General features: G+C 42.4%; 1 protein-coding gene across 1 annotated transcript in view; it reads right to left on the bottom strand.

The window, feature by feature from the left end:
* Positions 1-1,671: 1,671 nt before the first annotated feature.
* LOC145399328 (phospholipid-transporting ATPase VD) overlaps positions 1,672-18,467 on the bottom strand; it is a 29,170-nt gene continuing 12,374 nt past the window's right edge. Inside the window, exons 6-26 of the mRNA XM_080271986.1 lie at positions 17,634-17,835; positions 17,217-17,409; positions 16,909-17,057; positions 16,631-16,777; positions 16,051-16,162; positions 15,716-15,876; positions 15,161-15,445; positions 14,225-14,929; positions 13,673-13,859; positions 13,143-13,259; positions 12,703-12,963; positions 12,187-12,344; positions 11,636-11,874; positions 11,055-11,241; positions 10,757-10,927; positions 9,971-10,094; positions 9,152-9,309; positions 8,766-8,870; positions 8,142-8,329; positions 7,622-7,789; positions 1,672-2,322 (exon numbers count right to left, since the gene is read on the bottom strand). Coding sequence (XP_080128112.1) covers positions 2,211-2,322; positions 7,622-7,789; positions 8,142-8,329; positions 8,766-8,870; positions 9,152-9,309; positions 9,971-10,094; positions 10,757-10,927; positions 11,055-11,241; positions 11,636-11,874; positions 12,187-12,344; positions 12,703-12,963; positions 13,143-13,259; positions 13,673-13,859; positions 14,225-14,929; positions 15,161-15,445; positions 15,716-15,876; positions 16,051-16,162; positions 16,631-16,777; positions 16,909-17,057; positions 17,217-17,409; positions 17,634-17,835 — 4,129 coding nt within the window. The 3' untranslated portion in view covers positions 1,672-2,210. The remainder of the gene's footprint in view (positions 2,323-7,621; positions 7,790-8,141; positions 8,330-8,765; positions 8,871-9,151; positions 9,310-9,970; positions 10,095-10,756; positions 10,928-11,054; positions 11,242-11,635; positions 11,875-12,186; positions 12,345-12,702; positions 12,964-13,142; positions 13,260-13,672; positions 13,860-14,224; positions 14,930-15,160; positions 15,446-15,715; positions 15,877-16,050; positions 16,163-16,630; positions 16,778-16,908; positions 17,058-17,216; positions 17,410-17,633; positions 17,836-18,467) is intronic.

Here is an 18,467-nt window from a genome sequence, read left to right as displayed (position 1 = left end):
GAGGTACTTCTCCATTAGCAAGAATCACAAGCGTACTTACAGCAGACGGACTGACAGAGACACAGACAGACACAGATCAACAAACAGTATAGACAGACAGATAGATAATCAGTTTTGTTTTCACTCAGCAAAGATCTCTAGCATTTTTTAGCTTGGTCGATCGCCAAATGTAGTCAGACTGGAGGGTTGATTTGACTAATAATCAAGGAGACTCAGCTAAGCTGATGGCCAAAGGTAGCCAGAATGGAGAGTTGATCTGACTAATAACCAAGCAGAGACATAGTATTCCAGTTTTAAGAGTGGTCCACTTCCATCAGATGAAGTCAAACACAACACTAGTAACCAAGGAGACTCATTCCTACCTCAAAATTACAGCTCACTGAATTTTAAGCAACAACAACATAGCACTGTATTCAAGGTGTGAGATTGGCCCAGTTCTGTCATGTGAAAACAAACTGATTATAGTTAGGATTGCTTTACTTACAGCAATCTTAGTAACGATTGTTTTTAAAGGCTGTAATGCTAGGAACATATGTGAACTTCAAAAACAATAGATTGTCCATTTTTGTCTCCAACCCCATGTTCTAGCTATCATTTTTAGCGGTCAGTTATGATCATCTTTGTTATGATCATTTTGAAAGCCTTTGACGTGAGGAACAGAGGCAGAGTAGAAAAACCATCTTCTTCAGTTTCTATCATTATCTTCTTCACCATTTTCTACCTGTCCTTTTTACTGGTATGTTTCTTTACGATCATCTTTGCTACAATCATTTTGCCAGGCTGTAACACTAGGAACAGATGCACAATTGAAAAATAATTCATCTTGACTTTCTATTATTATTTTCATCAACATTTTCAAACTGTCCTTTCATTATATGCTCTTTTTGGTCGCTGTAGGTACAATAATTTCAGTTAGGGTTATTACAGTTATTATTACTTAATACACTATGATTTCAGATGCAATTCTTTTAGTTACAATAATTAAAGTTATAATTATTTTACTTGCAATCATTGTAGCTTCAAACAGTTTTCCAAGTCTATCGCCACATTAGGAACTGATGAAAAAACAGCAACACTTGATCCCATATTGCTCCCCTTTGAAGTGTAGGGTGCTGAGGCTAGACTAGGGTAGTCCAGCACATTTAGGGATAGTTGACCAGCCTACTTCCCTTGGTGGCATTACAGGACTGAAAAACCCACAGGCACCTCTTGGGGATCAAACCTGTACATGACTATTCCTCCAACTGCGACACCCGAACCACCAGACCACCAGGAATTTACAGGAAAAAGAAGGGTAGGTGACCAGCCCTCTTCCATGGTGGCACTGCATCATCAAGAAGCCTACAGTCACCACTTCTGACTAATGGAAGCTTTTTCTCCTTAACTTGGCCCTGATTTTTGTCTATTTGTAACTTACTGGAATTGATGCAAATTACAAAACTATCTTCTTGACTTCCTATTTCCTTTTTGAGACCACCATATTTTTACATGTACAGTACTATATAGTATATTTTCATACAGGATTTTTATATATATGTATGGTTCTTATAATTTTAGTTCCAGCAACTTTCCTATATTCCTCTTACTTTAACCTGGCCCAGATTTGCATCCTTTTGAGGAAAATTCACATACATCAATTATGTAAAAGGAAGTGTTTTTCCAAAGCTGTGTTAATCCACTGTTACAACTCGGCACTGATGATGAAGAGATGAGAATCTTAGGTCAAGTTAAGGTAAAAATGATGGAGCAATTAGTCATTAAAGGATCAGTCACCTGCTGAAGTTCACAGCTGCAGTCTGGTCACCTCCTACAGCTTGTGGAGGCTGCTCAATCTTTCTCCAAGGTTTGTGTCAAGTGCTGAACCAACACTGAACTTTGTGTCAATTGTTCAAACACTCCCACCAGTTAAAGTTCAAGTATTTACTGTTCAATTGCCATTTAAAATTCACAGCAATTGTTCAGTCCCTCCCAGAAGTTCCTGGCAACTGTTTATTCATTCCCAAAAGTTTGTGTCAACTGTTTAATCACCAACTAAAGTTTCTGGCAAGTGTTCAGCCATCTGGGAAAGTTTCCAGCAATTGTTCAACCACTCCCTAGAATTCAATTATCCACTATGCAATCACTCCCTTGAATTCAATTATCTGTTAAGGATTGTGGCACTCATTCAATCCCTCGTTCAACCTTTCAACCAGCCACTTGACGTCAAGGAATCATGCTTCCGTCTCGTTTTCCGGCGCAGATGTGAGGATGGTGGAGTTGGTGACGAGGGAACTGAAGGCGTCCCCGTCATCATCGTCATCCCGGTGCTGCACTGCACTACACCTGTGGGGACGCAAGTATGACATGCATGTGACATGAAACTTCAGGCATGTGATACTGTAGGGAAAAAAATCAATGTGTAAAAAAGAAAAGAAGAAAGTGGCTCAAGAATGTAACCGAATCTTCATATGATGATGATGGAAGATGAAGAAAAAAAAAGTGGCTTAGGACTTTAAAAAAAAAAAAAAAAAAAAAAAAAAAAAAAAAAAAAAAAAGCCCGTGCAAAAAACCTAATACACAATGGTCCAAGATATGTAACCAGTGTTAAAAAACAAAAATACCAACAGGGTGGTCCATCAACACTATTCCCTTACAAACCCCCTTGATAGTTGTGCGTATGGCTCAGTCTGCTGGTGTGGGTGGGGTAGAGGCAGTAGGAAATGAACATTATGCTGGAGGGAAACTAGAGTGGGAGAGGAGTATTGGTAAATGGACCTGCCTCTATGTACTGTGCACGATGCATGGACAGTAAGGTTCTCATGCACAAACAACAGTGACATGCAGAATGAAATTCCAATATACTGTACTGTATCTGTGTTATTTTTAAAATATATATTAGAAGATAAAGTGTTTGAAAATTATAAATTAATACATTAAAATTGTTATAAAAAAAAATACTGTATTGTACTGATGTACCTGTTATTCATAAAAACATACATCAGAAGGGATTTCAATTTTTTTTATTTTTTTTTAAATGCAAAGAAAAGAGTATTATGAAAAATATATGTACTGTATACTACTGAAGACTGCCAAAAGTATATAAAAAAAGGGATACTATTGGGGACTGTCTTAAAAGCATTAATTCTGGTCAAAGAAAAATGCAATTGAATAGGTGGTCTCCTGATTACATAAGAGTTAGCTTTGTCAAAATACTTAATAAAATGGAACTCAGATAAAGGCATAAAGCACATAAAACAATCATACTATAGTACATTCACCTTAACTTGGTCTAAATTTTCATCCTTTGCTTATTATTTCACATACCATAATTCGGGGGCAGAAACAACAATGCTACAACTCTACATCCTTTCCATAGAATTTCTTCATGAGTAGCACCATATTCTAGTATTAATCTCTTGTTGCAGCTAAACATTCACGATGGAGAGATGCCAATTTTATGCCTAGTTAAAGTGAACAGGGTATATGTAGCGTTGGGTTTTCAGTTAGATTAACCTACTTAACCTGGAGACGACCTATAGTGACAGAAATGAGAAGAGGTTTAACTGAACAATAAACGTCTAGAAGAAATGGCCATAAAACAAGAGTAACAGAGAAACAGTAAAAGAGATACAGCACTAAGAAGAAATGACAATAAATACTATAAAAAGAGGCTACTAAATGAGGGAAAGAATTTACACAATGAAGAAATAGCAATTAAAAAAAAACAGTTATTTCAAAAAGCATAACAAAAGAGAAGAAATTGAAGAGAAACAGACTAAGAAGAAATGACAACAGAAAAAAAAAAGTGATAAGCAGAAACAGTACAAACAGAGAAAGAGAGAGAGTGTAAAAAAAGCTGAGGGAATTAAAGAGTAAAAGAACCAGCATAGGAGACAGTACTGAAAGAAAACACATGAAATTAAAGAGAAATGCCACTCAATAAATCCAACTGAGTGGGAGAGAGAGAAAGAAAGAAAGAAGAGAGTCACATACACACACACAAACCTGAACTTACTGTTGATAGCCGTGAAGAAAGTGGTAGGTAGGCAGGCACAGGGTCAGGATGGGAAAGTGCTTAAATACCCACATGCTGCTCTTATGTTACAGGGTTTAGATGCAAGGGCTGGTCTGTTATTTTGTCTAAATGTGCAAGTCCAAGAAAGGGAGTGGTTTCACTGTTCAACTACCCACATGCAGATAGTCTGCTTTAGAGTTCAAATCTGAAGGTTGGTTTTGGATTCACACTTCAGCTATTCATATGCTGCTTGTGTGTGTGAGGTGCTGGGCCAGGACTCAAGTACTAGGACTGGTTAAGGTTCAGTGCTCCTGGTTTTCAGGAATTTTAGCATTTTTTCCCTTCCCCAAGCACTTTCCAAGGTTTTGCTTATCAGTAGCTAGTATCATTGTGGTGTCTTTTAATTATATGGCAAATTGTTTACTCTCATTCACACATGCACGCTGTTAAATAATGGCACAAGGAATACAGATTCGCTAAGATGTGAATACTTTTGAATCACAGTCTGTTTATTATCTCACCTGTTATTACTGCCAACCCTCCTCATATTTCCCTTCACCTTACTGTGGGAAGGACCCTGGTCCAACTGTGGTGAGGTGCTGTCTACCACAAGGGGGTGCCAGATCCCTATACAGTTTATGTATGGTACTGTACCTGTAGGATGGCCCCATAGAAGCAGCTGTTTACCTGTGGTTGATGAGTCTGCTTGACCAGACAAACTGGGGTTACACAACAAAAACAACAACAAGAGCAGTTCCATTATCATACATCACAAATTAAAATGAGTGGGACTTTGGGCTGTAGGCATTTTTGCCGCTGTTGTACTTTACTGCACATCTATACACACACTAACATCTCTTTGTTTGGTCTTAAGGATGGTAAAGTGCTTTTTATGTAAGAAGTTTAAGTCTGTAAGGGGTATTCATGGTTTTTGGCACTTGCAAGAGTTTCGGGAATCTATCTATCTATACGCAGATGCCTTAACCCCAAGAGGAGTGCCCACAAACAAACTGCCTCTATGTCACCCTCTCCTCTGTCATTTGGCTGCCAGCTCTCCAACTCACACCTCCTTCTCTCATATATCTTTCCATTCCATCTCTCCGCCTAATCTTTGGTCTCCCCTCTCCTGCTCCATCTCTCTCTCTCGCACACTCTTCTTGTGCAGTAGTCTAACCACATGAATTCTGAGGGCATATTGTACACTCAGAACTATAATGCATCTGCTTACAATATCACTTCTCTATATTCCACTCCATTACAAATAATTTTATAGTACTGAGCAAAATATATATATACGAGTATCCTATATATACAATGTGTCGCATACTATATATATAATAAAAACAGTGCAGAAAAGTACTGGATTATTATTATTATTTTTTTTAACTGAGCATTTATTACCCATATTGACTGTCTTAACTCCTCTGATAGGGAGGAATTCATTTTATTCTATGGGTGATTTTATTAAGCTTGTGATATGAACCCAGTGGACTGCAGGCTGAAGTTGCCCTCCTCCTGCAGTCTACTATCTTCCTGTCAAAAGTATAAGGCTTGAGTTCAGGGATGTTTATATATAGTAACCAGACAGCAGAGCCAACTGGTTATCAATGCCACCACCTGAAGGCATCCCTGGCCAGCACCTGTAACCATACGTGGATTCAAAGGGTTACGTGCATCTCAAAGTGAACAGATCTTATTTTTTATTATTACTATTTTTTAATGGAATAATTTTGCAAGCCTCTGGCCTTTGGTTCCTTCTTCTCTCCGTAATAAAACACACACACACACACACACACACATACACACACACAGCCCGTTTCTTTTTTTAACCCGAGAAATAAAACTGGTCAGGGGTTGGCAGCACTGTCCCAGCCTGACCCCTAATGTTAGGTTAGGTGCTCGGGTGATCGCCGCCTGTGATAAAGAGTGAAAGAGATTTATAAGAAGTGTTAGTTTCTACGTTTAATTCTCACTAATACTGTACCAGATGATTTTATTCAGCTTAGCAGAGACATTTTAGGTCAGAAGTGATAGATATAATGAAAGGCATAGTGAAATAAAATGACAGATACTGTGATACAGTGATTAATATGGTGACTGAGAGACAGTGAGATATATATTTACTGATAGATATGGTGACAGATATACTGACAGATATAGTACAGTATATATAGCCTTCATCTGCTCCTTCACTAAATAAAATCAACTGGCAGCAACAAGAGAGCAAGAAATTATTCAGGAAGCATCTTTGACATAACGTATATTCTTACTAATACTTATGATTTTATTCGACTCACGAGAGACTTTCCAAACCAGAAGAGTTAGAGTCAGCCTTCATTAACCCCTTCAATGGTAAGCGTCTCTCTAAGCTCAATAAAATCAACAGCAATGTCATGAATAAACTAAATAATGAGGATTAGAAAGTTAAATTCAGATTAGGACAAATTTCCAACCCTCTCTCAAGGTCAATAAACATACTGGGAGTTGAAATAAAGTGAGGACACTTGGCTGGAAGAAGGTTACTGCTAAAAAAGAAAAAAGAAAAAAAGAAAAGTAATGGAATCACCACATTTAAAAGAGTTCATTGTTTATTATTAAGTTATATATATATATATATATATATTTTTCACTCTCAACTTAAATGTCAGGACCAACTGCCTAGCCCTGGGCTCCTACGCTTCTCATGGGGCAATGTAGGATTGGATGATGGATGGATGGATTTTATATTTTTTTATCATCACCATTATCATCATCATCCCATCTTCATTTTCCCTCCAGAAAGCAAAGGAAGAGAAAAACATGATACAGGGACAACTACAGTGCTTTCACCTTAACTTGGCCAATGTTTCTGTATCTCAGCAATTCATTTCACGTAGCTCACTAGCAGGAAAGCACCATGTTACTGACCTACATTCTTTCCACTGCACTTCTTCATGATTAGCATTATATTTCAGTTAGGTAATCTCTTGCTACACCTGAACATTTATAAAGGATGGATGGCAATTTTAGGTCACGTTAGCGTAAAAAGAGTATATTCAACGGCAGGGCCACTGACAGATTCATACAGGTTATGCCTTAAATATATACTGTATACTGTATTTTCAACCACAGATGTTTCATAATGTCAATCAAAGTTATGATGTGTGCAGGCAATATGCTACTTTGGGTGAAGCCACTGTAGGTGAGACATGTTTTTGACAGAATTACTGAGAAAAAAAGCAAGAGTGAAACTGATACGTGAAGCAGGTGATGGGGATGGATGTAAATGTCGTTGCTGCTGTTGTTTAATCCCGGTCTGTCTGGCTAAGCAGACCTGTCAACCACAGGTAAGCAACTGCTGCTGTGGGGCCATCCTACAGGTACAGTACAAAACGTACACTGTGTAGGGATCAGGTACGTCCTTGTGCTACACAGCACCTCACCATAGTCCTTCCCATGGCAAGGTGCAAGGAGTTATAAGGTGGTTTGGCTCCTGGGTGGATGCTACAGCTGCTCCACCCAGGGTGCACAGCACCACCATAGGTAGGCTCCCCTTCAGTGCCTGCACATGAGTGTGATGGGTAAAACTGATACAAGTATGAAGCAGGTGAATGTGATGGAAGTGAATGGTGTGGGTGCAGTTGGTACCTGTACACAGTCGGCGAGTGTGAAGGAAGTGATGGTGGTTTTTTGCATCGCGCCCGCCACCATGCCTCCAAGCGGTCACGCAGCCGCACAGATGGACGGCGTGACGCCAAAACTGCTGCTGTTACCTCATCTGGACTCAGCGAACACTGTAACGATCGCACCACCAACCTGGGGGACATTGTATTCATCATCATCATGATCACTGTCCAGATCTCTTTTCCTATCTACAGAAAAGATGAAGCAGGGTTCAGAGAGCCATAGGAAACAACCATGCACTGACAGGGAACCTACAAGTGGTGGCACTGTACACCCTGGCTCCACAGAAGCAGTTGTTTACCTATGGTCAACAGGTCTGCTTGGCCAGACAGACAGGGGTTAAGCAACAACAATAAAAACCAAAAGAGTATATGACTTTCCCTTAAGTACAACATAAATGCAGTGCCACTTATGTCCGCTTTTTTATAACTCTGAATAGAAACCATTTTGTTACATCAACAAAAAAATACACACACACACTCACCTGGGCAGCACAGCCATGACGGATGTAAGTAAAACCGTCAGCCAATGTAGTGGTGATGTGAGGGAATGAATCAGCTCTCCATACTGACTGGGTGACACTAAGCAGGCTGGACAGGTTGCAGTGTACAGCAGACCAAAAATGTAATACACGCCTATTGACAGTCCTATTCCAGACACTTGTATTACTGTCTGTGGAGGAGAAAGGGATGTGGTTATCAATCTGTCTACCTATCTTACACTGGGAGATGGTTGTCTATTTGTATATCTATCTATCACCTGATTCATTTTGCTCCATCAGGATCACAGGGTCTGGGGCTTGGCTACTCAGTCTAGACATTTTCAGTAAGAAAGACCACTTTCATTCATACTGAGATCACCCCAAACATAACTCAGACTTAAACTCTACAATTGTTTTTGTTACTGTTGTCACCTCAAGCATATTTGCACATAAACCCAGTGGACTGCAGGCTGACACTGCCCTTCCCTGTAGTTCAGGATCCCCCTTTTGGGGATAGGAAGTTAAGGGATACTGGGTGGCAGAACTGCCTTGTCATATCAGAGCCACTATGTGATAGAATTCCTGTGCATCAGCAACCCTCCATTGGTGCTAGCCTAGTGGACTCACCCAAGACTTTGATTCTATGCTAATGTGAAGGAGCTGCGTCACCAGACAGGCGTGTGTCACGGTCATACCAAACTCGTACATGCCCGTGATGGAGTCCTGGTGAAACTGTAAAAGAAACAGAAAAAATGATTACTTACACTGATGATTTACAGTCTGTTTATTTTCACCTGATGGAACTGGGATACTTGCAACTAGAATAATAAATTGTAGTTTCCTGAAATTGATGAAGCTTAGTTATGCTGCAAGAATGAGTGGCCTTGATTATCAATCAGGTCAACACTCCATCCAGACTAGACCTGGCCACCAACTGAGCTAAATGGAGTTAGAACAAACGGGCCAATGTTACATTATATAAAGTATATTTCCCAGCTCAACGCTACACTCACCACAGCAGCAAAGAAGAACAGGACGATGGCCTGGTACGCTGCATCAAGGATGTTCAGCCAAAATAAACGTGGCTGGTACGACCGCCCCTCCCGTCCCTGACTGTACAGGTGTGGCTGGGAAAGCAGGATTTCTGCTGGTGCATCTTGGTCATAGATGCCTGTTGGGACCAGAATGGAGGGTTTAGATGATGTACAGTATGCCAGGCCTATATACAGCAGGGAAAAGTAGCACCAAGTATTATTCTAGGGAGTAAACTACTGTATAACTTGAACTAAAAGTTGTTGTTATGCCTAACATTGGTCTGTCTTGCCAAGCAGAGCTGTGAACAAAAGGTATGCAATTGGTTCTGTGGGGTCATCCTACAGGTACGGAACAGCACATACACCATATAGGGATCCGGCACCCCCTTGTGGTAGACAGCGCCTCAGCAGGGTCAGACTAGGGTCCTTCCCACAGTGAGGTGCAGGGAAATAATCTTGTGTTAATTCTACTTTAGTCTGTTTCAAATCTGGGCTGGCAACATAATACACTCTTAAAGTACCCGACATAACAAAGATGAGTTGAAACTTTACACTGCTGCACAATGTGCACCCATTAAATAACCTTACGGTTCAAACAGGAGAGGGGGGGGATGGGAAGGTCAAGGGTCTAAGAGATCTGACTGAGGGGCCAAGGGGGGACCTAGAGCCCCAAAGCTCCACCACTGATGGGATATACAGTTAAAGATACTTAAGGCTAGAGTTACATAAAAAGAAGGATAGATTTATTATTAAAAATACTGATCAGAGTTATATAAAAATAACAGCAGCTTTACATACCAAGGAATATTGGTGGAACGGATGTGAATAGAAGGTTGAAAACCATGAGGTACATTTGGTCAATCATACTGGAGCCACTGAACCCTGCATACACTTGATAACACAGCAGCAGCAACACAAAAGACTGAAAATACAAGAAGGAGTGCTTAGGCCTAACTCATAATCTTTTCACTTTAACGTGAACTAAAACTGCCATCTCTCTATCTTGAATGCTAAGTTGTCTCAGCAGATTAACACCAGAAGACAGTGCTAGTCATAAAGTAATGCTAGTCAAAGGACTGCACTTGGTAACACAGCAATTGGAACACAAACAACTGAAAACTCAGGAAGAATGATTAGGTATAAGTCATCTTTTCATCTTAACCTGGTTCAAGTTTTTGTCCTTTTACAGCTTATTTCATGCTACTCAATGGCAGAAAATGACAATGCTGACTTCTTTTCACAGCACTTCTGTGTGACTAGCGTCATCTTCTCCTCTGGGTAACATCTTTTCAACTATTTTTGCTGATATCTGATATTTTACATACATGATGAGCTTTTCTTGATACTAGATGGAGTAGTTAAGGTTGTCTCTCTCTCATAAGGTCTGCACATATATACAAAGCTTCTGTTTCCTTTTATTTGAAGTGAGTAAAATAAAATCTCTCCTTCTCACATCTCATAGCATTTTTGTAGAAGAAATAAACTCATGTCTCTGTGTCTGTTTGTCTCTCTATGTCTGTCTCTGTCTCTGTCTGCCTTTCAATGTTTGTCCCTGTCTCTGTCTGTCTGTCTGTCTCAACTCACAGCATTTTTGTAGAAGAAGTAAAGTATAATTGTTGCCAGCCGATGATAGCACCAATGACCATGAACTAACAGCAGCTTCTCCAGATGGCGAAAACGAGCTATGGCGAAGTCAGATGCCATAACTGCCTGGCGACCCTCCAGCCCTGAGATGCCAACCCCTACATCAGCAGTCTGTGGGAGGAATCATCATCATCAGCAGCAGCAGCTTCTCCCATACCTTTCTCATTCTCCTCAACACTTCTCTTCATCCTCTCTCACTCTCAAAAACACCCCTCTTCCTCCTCCTCCTCTTCCTCACCTGAATCATGGAGACGTCATTGGCCCCATCACCCACTGCCAGTGTCAAAACCTTGAGGGCATCCTTGGCACTGCGCACAATAAGCGACTTCTGGAGTGGCGTGGCTCGGCAACACAACACAGCCCCACACTGACTAGCAAGCTCTAGGAATATGTTCTTTAGGTTGGCTCGCTGGTCTAGGATGTACCTGAAAGAATGTCACCAGTAGCAGCTGCATTAATATCGCTATCATCATTATCACTGTTGTTATCATCACCGGCATCATCATTACTGTTAGCATTACCATCACTGTCATTGCCAGTTACTATCATCATCAACCTCACTGTTAATATCATCATCATCATCATCATCATCACCCCACAAAGTGAAAGGACAAATCATCATCACTATCCTTATTTCCAGTTTAGTTGAAGCTGCTCCCTCCTCCAATCCATCCTCCTCCTTTAGGGGGATGGAGAGGGAGATGAGGAACATTTGTATAACCAGGCAAGGGAGCTACCTTGTTATGATGCTGCCACCACATGAAGGCATCCCTCACCTGCACCATGGGGTAAAAATAATGGCTAAAAATTAATACTTACACTAGTGTCCTGCCATCTATGACCAGCCCCCTCCGAGCCTGAGATGAAATGGATGATGCATTCGAGTACCCGTTACTTCTCCTGCTGCAGCTCCGTTCCGCTGTTCCTAGACCCATTCCACTGGTCCCCCTCTCTTGCTCCTGCCGCCACTCCTGCTCCTGCTGTTCTTGGATCTGCCGCAGGTAGAAGTGGATGGTCTGCTCTGCTTGGTCTTTTGTACGAGCATTTATTTTCATGATCTGAAATGTTCAGGTGCAGTGTGAGAGGGTTAATGTATTCTGTATATTGTGTCATTTTATGGTGACTATATTCACTCTGAAATAATCATCATCCTAACCATACTAGAAGTACAGTTAGGATTTTAAAAATGCGGCAGACAAGGGTTGGCCAGACCTAATCACTGGGTTGTCTAAGGAGAATTCTTTACGGGGGCAGGGGGTACTCCCCTAGAAATTTTGTGTGGCCACTGAGGTAGGCTGGTATAATTTAAGGGTAGCCAATGCCACCTAGCCTTATTACTTAACTCTATTGATCCAAAAATCAACTCTGACCTCCATTTCCTGTGTGAACAGAGCACAAGAGTATGCAATGTTGACAGCCGTTTCCTGTTTGTCACCCGTCAGCACCCACACCACTATACCAGCACCTCGCATGGCCTGTATAGTCTCTGGAACTCCCTCCTGTAGACGGTCTTCAATGCCTGTCGCTCCTGGGGATTGATGTGTTGTTGGATTAGGTTCGGCATAGTATGATCATGAATCTTTATTCTTGCCACCATCCTCTGGCAAAAGCAAGTTTTACTTTACGTAGACCCTACCAAAAACCATTCAGTTTTCTGCATCATACAGTAAGATGCCTAAAATCTGTGCTCCCTATTAACCAGCTGCATAGCATTGTATGACTCAAATACCATCCCTCCAACCTGAACCCTCATGAACCTACCTATGGGAGTATAGTCCTCTATTCATCTGTATGAATCCTGATGTCTGTGTTTTCTTTTGGCCTGAGCATTCTCAGACTCTCCAGAAATCCCAACCAGTCTTTGAACTTAAACCCCATGGACCTACCTATGAGCGTGAAGTCCTTCTCTATCCTGGAAAATGAATCCTGAAGTTTGTGTTCCCTATTGGACAGTGAATTCTCAGCCTCCTTGTGCTTAGCGACCCACTCCTCATAATCAGACAAGGATAGCACTCGCTTGGCCATACACAGGATACGCAGGCCAAGTTTGGAATAAGTGTGGAGGTGGTGGCGGGTACGGAGGATGTGGATGTGGCCAGCTTCATTTGACGGCCGCACTAGTCTGTCAAGAATGGCTGAATCAGCACCTGGTTGGGGGAAAGGGAAAGAGGTTAAAAAATATACAGATGGTAGGTAAGGACACTCTCAAACCACTCCCTTGATGTGGTGCAATGTTACAGTGACTACACTAGTGGCAAGGTAAATGGTTAGAGAATTTTGCTTCTACCATCCCACAATACTTTGCAATATTCTCTCTCTCTCTCACCTTTACAATAGAGTATCTTCTCTTGTGTGTGTGGATGACAGACGATGATTGACATGCGTTTGCGACTCGAGTCAAATGGAAGCACATGAAGCACCTTATATTCACACAGTCCATAACCTGTAAATAAAACAGAGTGGAATTAACTGGAATACTATGCTACTTTCACTCTAACTTGACCTAGGGTATGCAGCTGGAGCATATGTTTGGCTCAGGGAAGATGGATGCCTCTGCCCTGCAGTCCCAGGTCACCCCTGGGCAAGGTGTAGCACCCATTAGCCCACCAAGAAGGTACTATACTTAGTGACTACCATCGTCCTGGGAGGTACTACCATGGAAGTGACATGGGGCCAAGGCCCAGTAGCTGGCCTAGCACAAAACTCCCAAGCAGGGAACTCAGCCATAATTACCAAGTAGTCCAAGTCTGGAATGAGTCTACTATATCTCCAATAGGCAGCTCATCCTCCGGCTATAGATAGATATCCAGTTAAAGACAAGCAAATTGAGATAAATTTAAAAGACTAACACTGTACCTGGCACTGATACAAGAATATTGTGCAATGATCGTCGCAGGAGTCGGAAACCATACTTGCAGGCGGCATCCACCAAGGCCAGCTCATCGGGACTCTCGGCCTCGTAGATTGGCTTCAAGTCCATTGGGGAAGGAGTGACTGAGCATGAACTGCTGCCTGGTGTCCCAGGTCCATACATGTGGTCTGGCTGGGGATCAAAAATAATAATATTTGAAATCAGTGGTAAGATGCATGGACTAAGGCAGCTAATCAGGTCTTGTTAAGTTCCAATCAGTTTTTCTGTTGCAGTCTTCCACAACTGCCTCTCTATTCCTTCTCTGTCCCCTGAAAGAAGGAGTGCAGGAGAAGGACAATTTCAGCCTGCAATCCACTGGGTTCATAGCCAGATGAGTCTGGGCATGGTACTAGTGTATGTCTATCAGTACTGCTGCTGCTACTACTACTACAGTACTACTACTGCCACTGCTGCTATTACTACTATAACTCCAGCTCCTACTATTCCTACTACTACTACTACCAGCTGAGAATCACCACTAGGTCATGAACCCTTACCTTGAGACCAGCTAGGACTGAAGGCCTTTTAGGTGATGTAAGGGAGGAATTCTGAAACTCCAAACTCACATCCGATTCCGATGCCACCAAACTTGAGCCAAGAGGGTTGAGGGTGATGCTCACAGATGGCACCGGGGAGGACAGGTCGGATGATGACTGGTTGAGTGCAATGAATGGATGAGTGGATGATGGCTGGTTAGAGTGGCTGATATGTGGCTGAGTGGATGACTGAGTGCTTTGGCTTGTTAGTGGAAGCGTGACTGCTGACTGACTTAGCGGATGGGCGGATGCTGACTGGAGACTGTGGTTGGCTAGTGGATGGGTGACTGTTGACCGACTAGACTGTTCAGGGACTGTATGGCTAAATGAAGACTGTCTATCATTGGAACCTTGGACATACGAATTATTCAAGACTTCCGAACCTGTTGCATATCGGGATGAGGACTCCTGGGTGTGGTATGTATCGGGGTGTGCATGGGGTGCATGGTGGGGTGTATTTTGGGGTGTATTCTGGGGTGTCTGAGGCGGGGTGCTGCACGGGGAGGATGCAATTGGGGAAAGGGGTCGGGAAAATGTCAGAAAGCTCCTTAGGACTCTCTTTGGGGCCCAGGATAGGGTTAAGGATGAGGGAGGATGAGTCATGTCACTCTCACAGGCAGATGTGTTGGCACTTTCTGATGGCACAATCATTCCACTGGCATTCATCTGTTAAATATAAATAAAATAAATTAATCATCATCATCATTGTCTAAGCCTAAGAAACACTATCAATCCATTACCAAGCATCTGCAAATACAAAACATCACTATCACAACTCAAATTCCAATGTAAAAGTGGATAAAAAAGAAAAGACATGAGCAGAGATGGGACACAAGAGAAGAGAAAGGAAGGGAAGAGGAGAGATATAAAGACACATATAAAGACAGACAGACACACCTGGTCTCTGTGTGGATGCTTTGCCACAACCACAGTGTTACAGGCAGCCAGTGTGAAGAAAAAGTCCTTGAGCATTTCGTCTGCTCGGTTTTCATTTGTCCGTCTATCGTCTGTACGTCTTTTCTCTGACATCAGCCTTCCCGAAACACTCTGAGGCATGTGGAGGCGTGGCGGGCAGACTGGAGCGATCGGCTTGGGAGGGATGTGAATTGGAGGAGGTTCCAACTGTGATACCCTCTCTAGTAGGTCAGGATTTATGGCAAATGTGTCACGTACATCGGACATCTGTGGGAAAAGAAAGAGTGTTTGTTTTTCTTCCTGCTGCGTCTAGGTGATTTGACTGAGCTTTGAATATTCTCCATCCATCCATTCATCCATCCATTCAATTATTCATTCATTCATCCATCCATCCATTCATCCATCCATTCAATTATTCATTCATTCATCCATCCATCCATCCATTCATTCATTCATCCATCCATCCATCCATCCAACTGACTATCTCCCTTTTCTGTTTCTATACCATTCCCTCCTCCCCCCCCCACTCTCTCTCACCTGGCTATCAATGGTGCCAATAACAGGCTGGTGTGAATAATCAACCCCATTGATGGAGCATCGCTGGAACACCATGTTGTTTTCTGTCAATGTCCCTGTTTTGTCTGTAAAAATATATTCAACTTGTCCAAGCTCTTCAGGAATGTTTAGCGCTCGACATTCTGAAAACGATGAATAAATAAATAAAATAAAAGCATCACAAATTTCTTTATCTTCATCATTATCATCATCATCATCACTAGCAGCAGCAGCAGCATCACCTCCATCATCATCATCAACTACACCTCTATCAAGAATAACATGAAAACAATTACAAAGCAAACAGTATAACTCACCTATAGTCTTTCCACTTTTCTTGTCTTTAAAATCTTTGTCTTGGTGGATGTGGTAAACCTGCATCAATTTTATCACCTCGATGGTTACGTAGAGAGAGATGGGAATGATTACCTGTACACAGAGAAATTAGAGTCATTCCACAACTATCAATCTATCTTCTATCTATAGCCAGATGTCTAAAAACATATCACCTCAATGTTGCCTTGTCCCTTGCCATTACGTTGCTCTCCCCTCCAACTTACACCCCCCTCTCTCATGTACCTCTCTACTTCACCCCTTTATCTCATCCTCAGTCTCCTCCCTCTCTCCCTCCCCCCGGTCACATACACCGTGCTAATTAATCTCTCACTCTCCATCCTCTCCACATGGCCAAACTACCTCAGTGTACTTCCACTAAGAGCATATACTGTTTCAATGTATTCTTAGTTGAGCAATTATGGCTGCACTCCTTCCTACTCAAACTCCCTCTCTCTCTCTCTCATATATCTCTCTTCTCCATCCCTCCATTTCATCCTCAGTCACCCCCTCCCCCTATACCAGCCTACATACTCAGACCTCTGTTTACTATCATGATCTCACCTGATATATAATGATGAAAGTCCAAAAGCTGATGAATCCCACCCATATTGAGTTGTTTGCCAGTTTGAAATCCGAAGGGGAGACATCCGGACTCTGCTGAGGAATGAATGGAACCAAACCATCTGTCGCGTTGGCCTCATATATGTTCTGAAAGGTGGTCAGGTGGTTACTGAGGAATTCTGGTGGCTGGAAGAGGGTTTGATGATTAATATTTACTGACTTCCATGTAATACCGTTCTCCTTATCTCTGTCTGTTTGTCTGTCTCTGTCTTTCTCACCTGCCAAATCCCTGAGCCAGTTGCAGACACAAGGCACATGACTAACAGAATCGCCACGCACCACAAAACTTCGATATTCATTCGACGCTCCAACCTCGATCGCTTGTATCGAGTTCCACCGTTGTTCAGCATTGTTTTTGTTTCAAGCCCTGCAAAAAACAGGAAAAACAATTGTAAATCACCATCATCATCATCATTATTGTTGCTATCACCATCTCATCCTTACTTCTCAACTCTCTCTCATCACTGCCATCATCATTACTATTATCACCTCAATCTTACTTTCTAACTCTCTCTCTCTTTCTCACCTGCATAAACCACAATTCCTTCAATAAAGTCAGTGTTCCTCAAAGTACAGTCACGTAGAAGCAAATTGTCTTTGGTGAGAGGTACGCGCTCTCCGCTGCGAAGGGGTATGCTGCCCGTGAAGTGGTATATCTTAGTGGATGGTGCCCCAACCTCCAGCACATGATCAAATTTACTAGCGTCAAATTTGTCATCCTGTTGAGAGAAGAAAAAAGAAAGAAAAGGTGGTAGGCCTACATGAACTACAGTATTTTCATACACTGTAATAGCAATATGAAGTACACAACAAAAGAGTATGAGTGCATGGATACTTTATTCATCCAGGGAGGAATAAGACAAATGGAAAGCAGGACACAACAATGGCAGAGGACTGGCAGCAAACTTGTCCTCATGGATGGCTATACAATTCATCTACCCACCATGCCAAGGCCCCTGACGCACTGCCGCTGCTTCAAGTTGCTCTCCCCATCCAGGTTTGATGACTCAACGAAGCAGAGACCGTACGAGTCCGAAGATGCCAGCACCACCAGGTCAGCGGGGATGACCTCATTGCAGGAAAGGTGGATGAGGTCACCAACACGAACATCCTTCCACAACGTCTTCACGTATCGTTCTTGGGTTCTGTGTGGGAAGAGTGAACAGGTTAGTGTGCTGTTGTTGTTGCTGAACCCTGGTGCTAGACAGTGGAAGCTTCCCACGGCAGCTTGCACATAGCTGGGCAATTTAGCCATCTGGTTATGCAAACACCTGCCAACTCCCTCCCTATCCCCTGAAAGGAGGATGGTGGACTGCAGGATCAGGGACCACTTCAGCCTGCAGTAACTGGGTTCACACTGAAATGAACCTGGGGTTACAACACTACTAATGCTAACCCTAACCTCAATCTGTTTAGCCAAGCAGACCCACTGACCACAGGTAACCAACTGGTTCTGTGGGGCTGTCCTACAGGTACAGTACAGTACATACACTGTGTGGTGATCCAGCACCCCTTGTGGTAAACAGCACCTCACTAGGGTTGGACCATAGTCCTTCCCAAGGCAAGATGCAGGGAAGTATAAGGAAGTTTGGTTCCTGGGTGGATACCACAGCTGCTTTGCCCAGGGTGCACTGTGCCACCACATGAAAGCTCTTTGTCTGTGTCAGGGATAAAAGGTTAAATCAACAGTTCCTCATAAGCTTGTCTACCACATGTCTAATTGACAAGAGTAGGCCTGAGATAGCACAGATTACATAAGAGTAGGGCCTGAGATAAC

The sequence above is a fragment of the Coenobita brevimanus genome, chromosome 48 (assembly GCF_032717465.1).
Source record: "Coenobita brevimanus isolate Jiangsu-jjx chromosome 48, ASM3271746v2, whole genome shotgun sequence".
NCBI classification, from domain to species: Eukaryota; Metazoa; Arthropoda; class Malacostraca; order Decapoda; family Coenobitidae; genus Coenobita; species Coenobita brevimanus.
The sequence above is the reverse complement of the archived record's forward strand: the minus strand, read 5'-3'. Positions and strand labels throughout refer to the sequence as shown.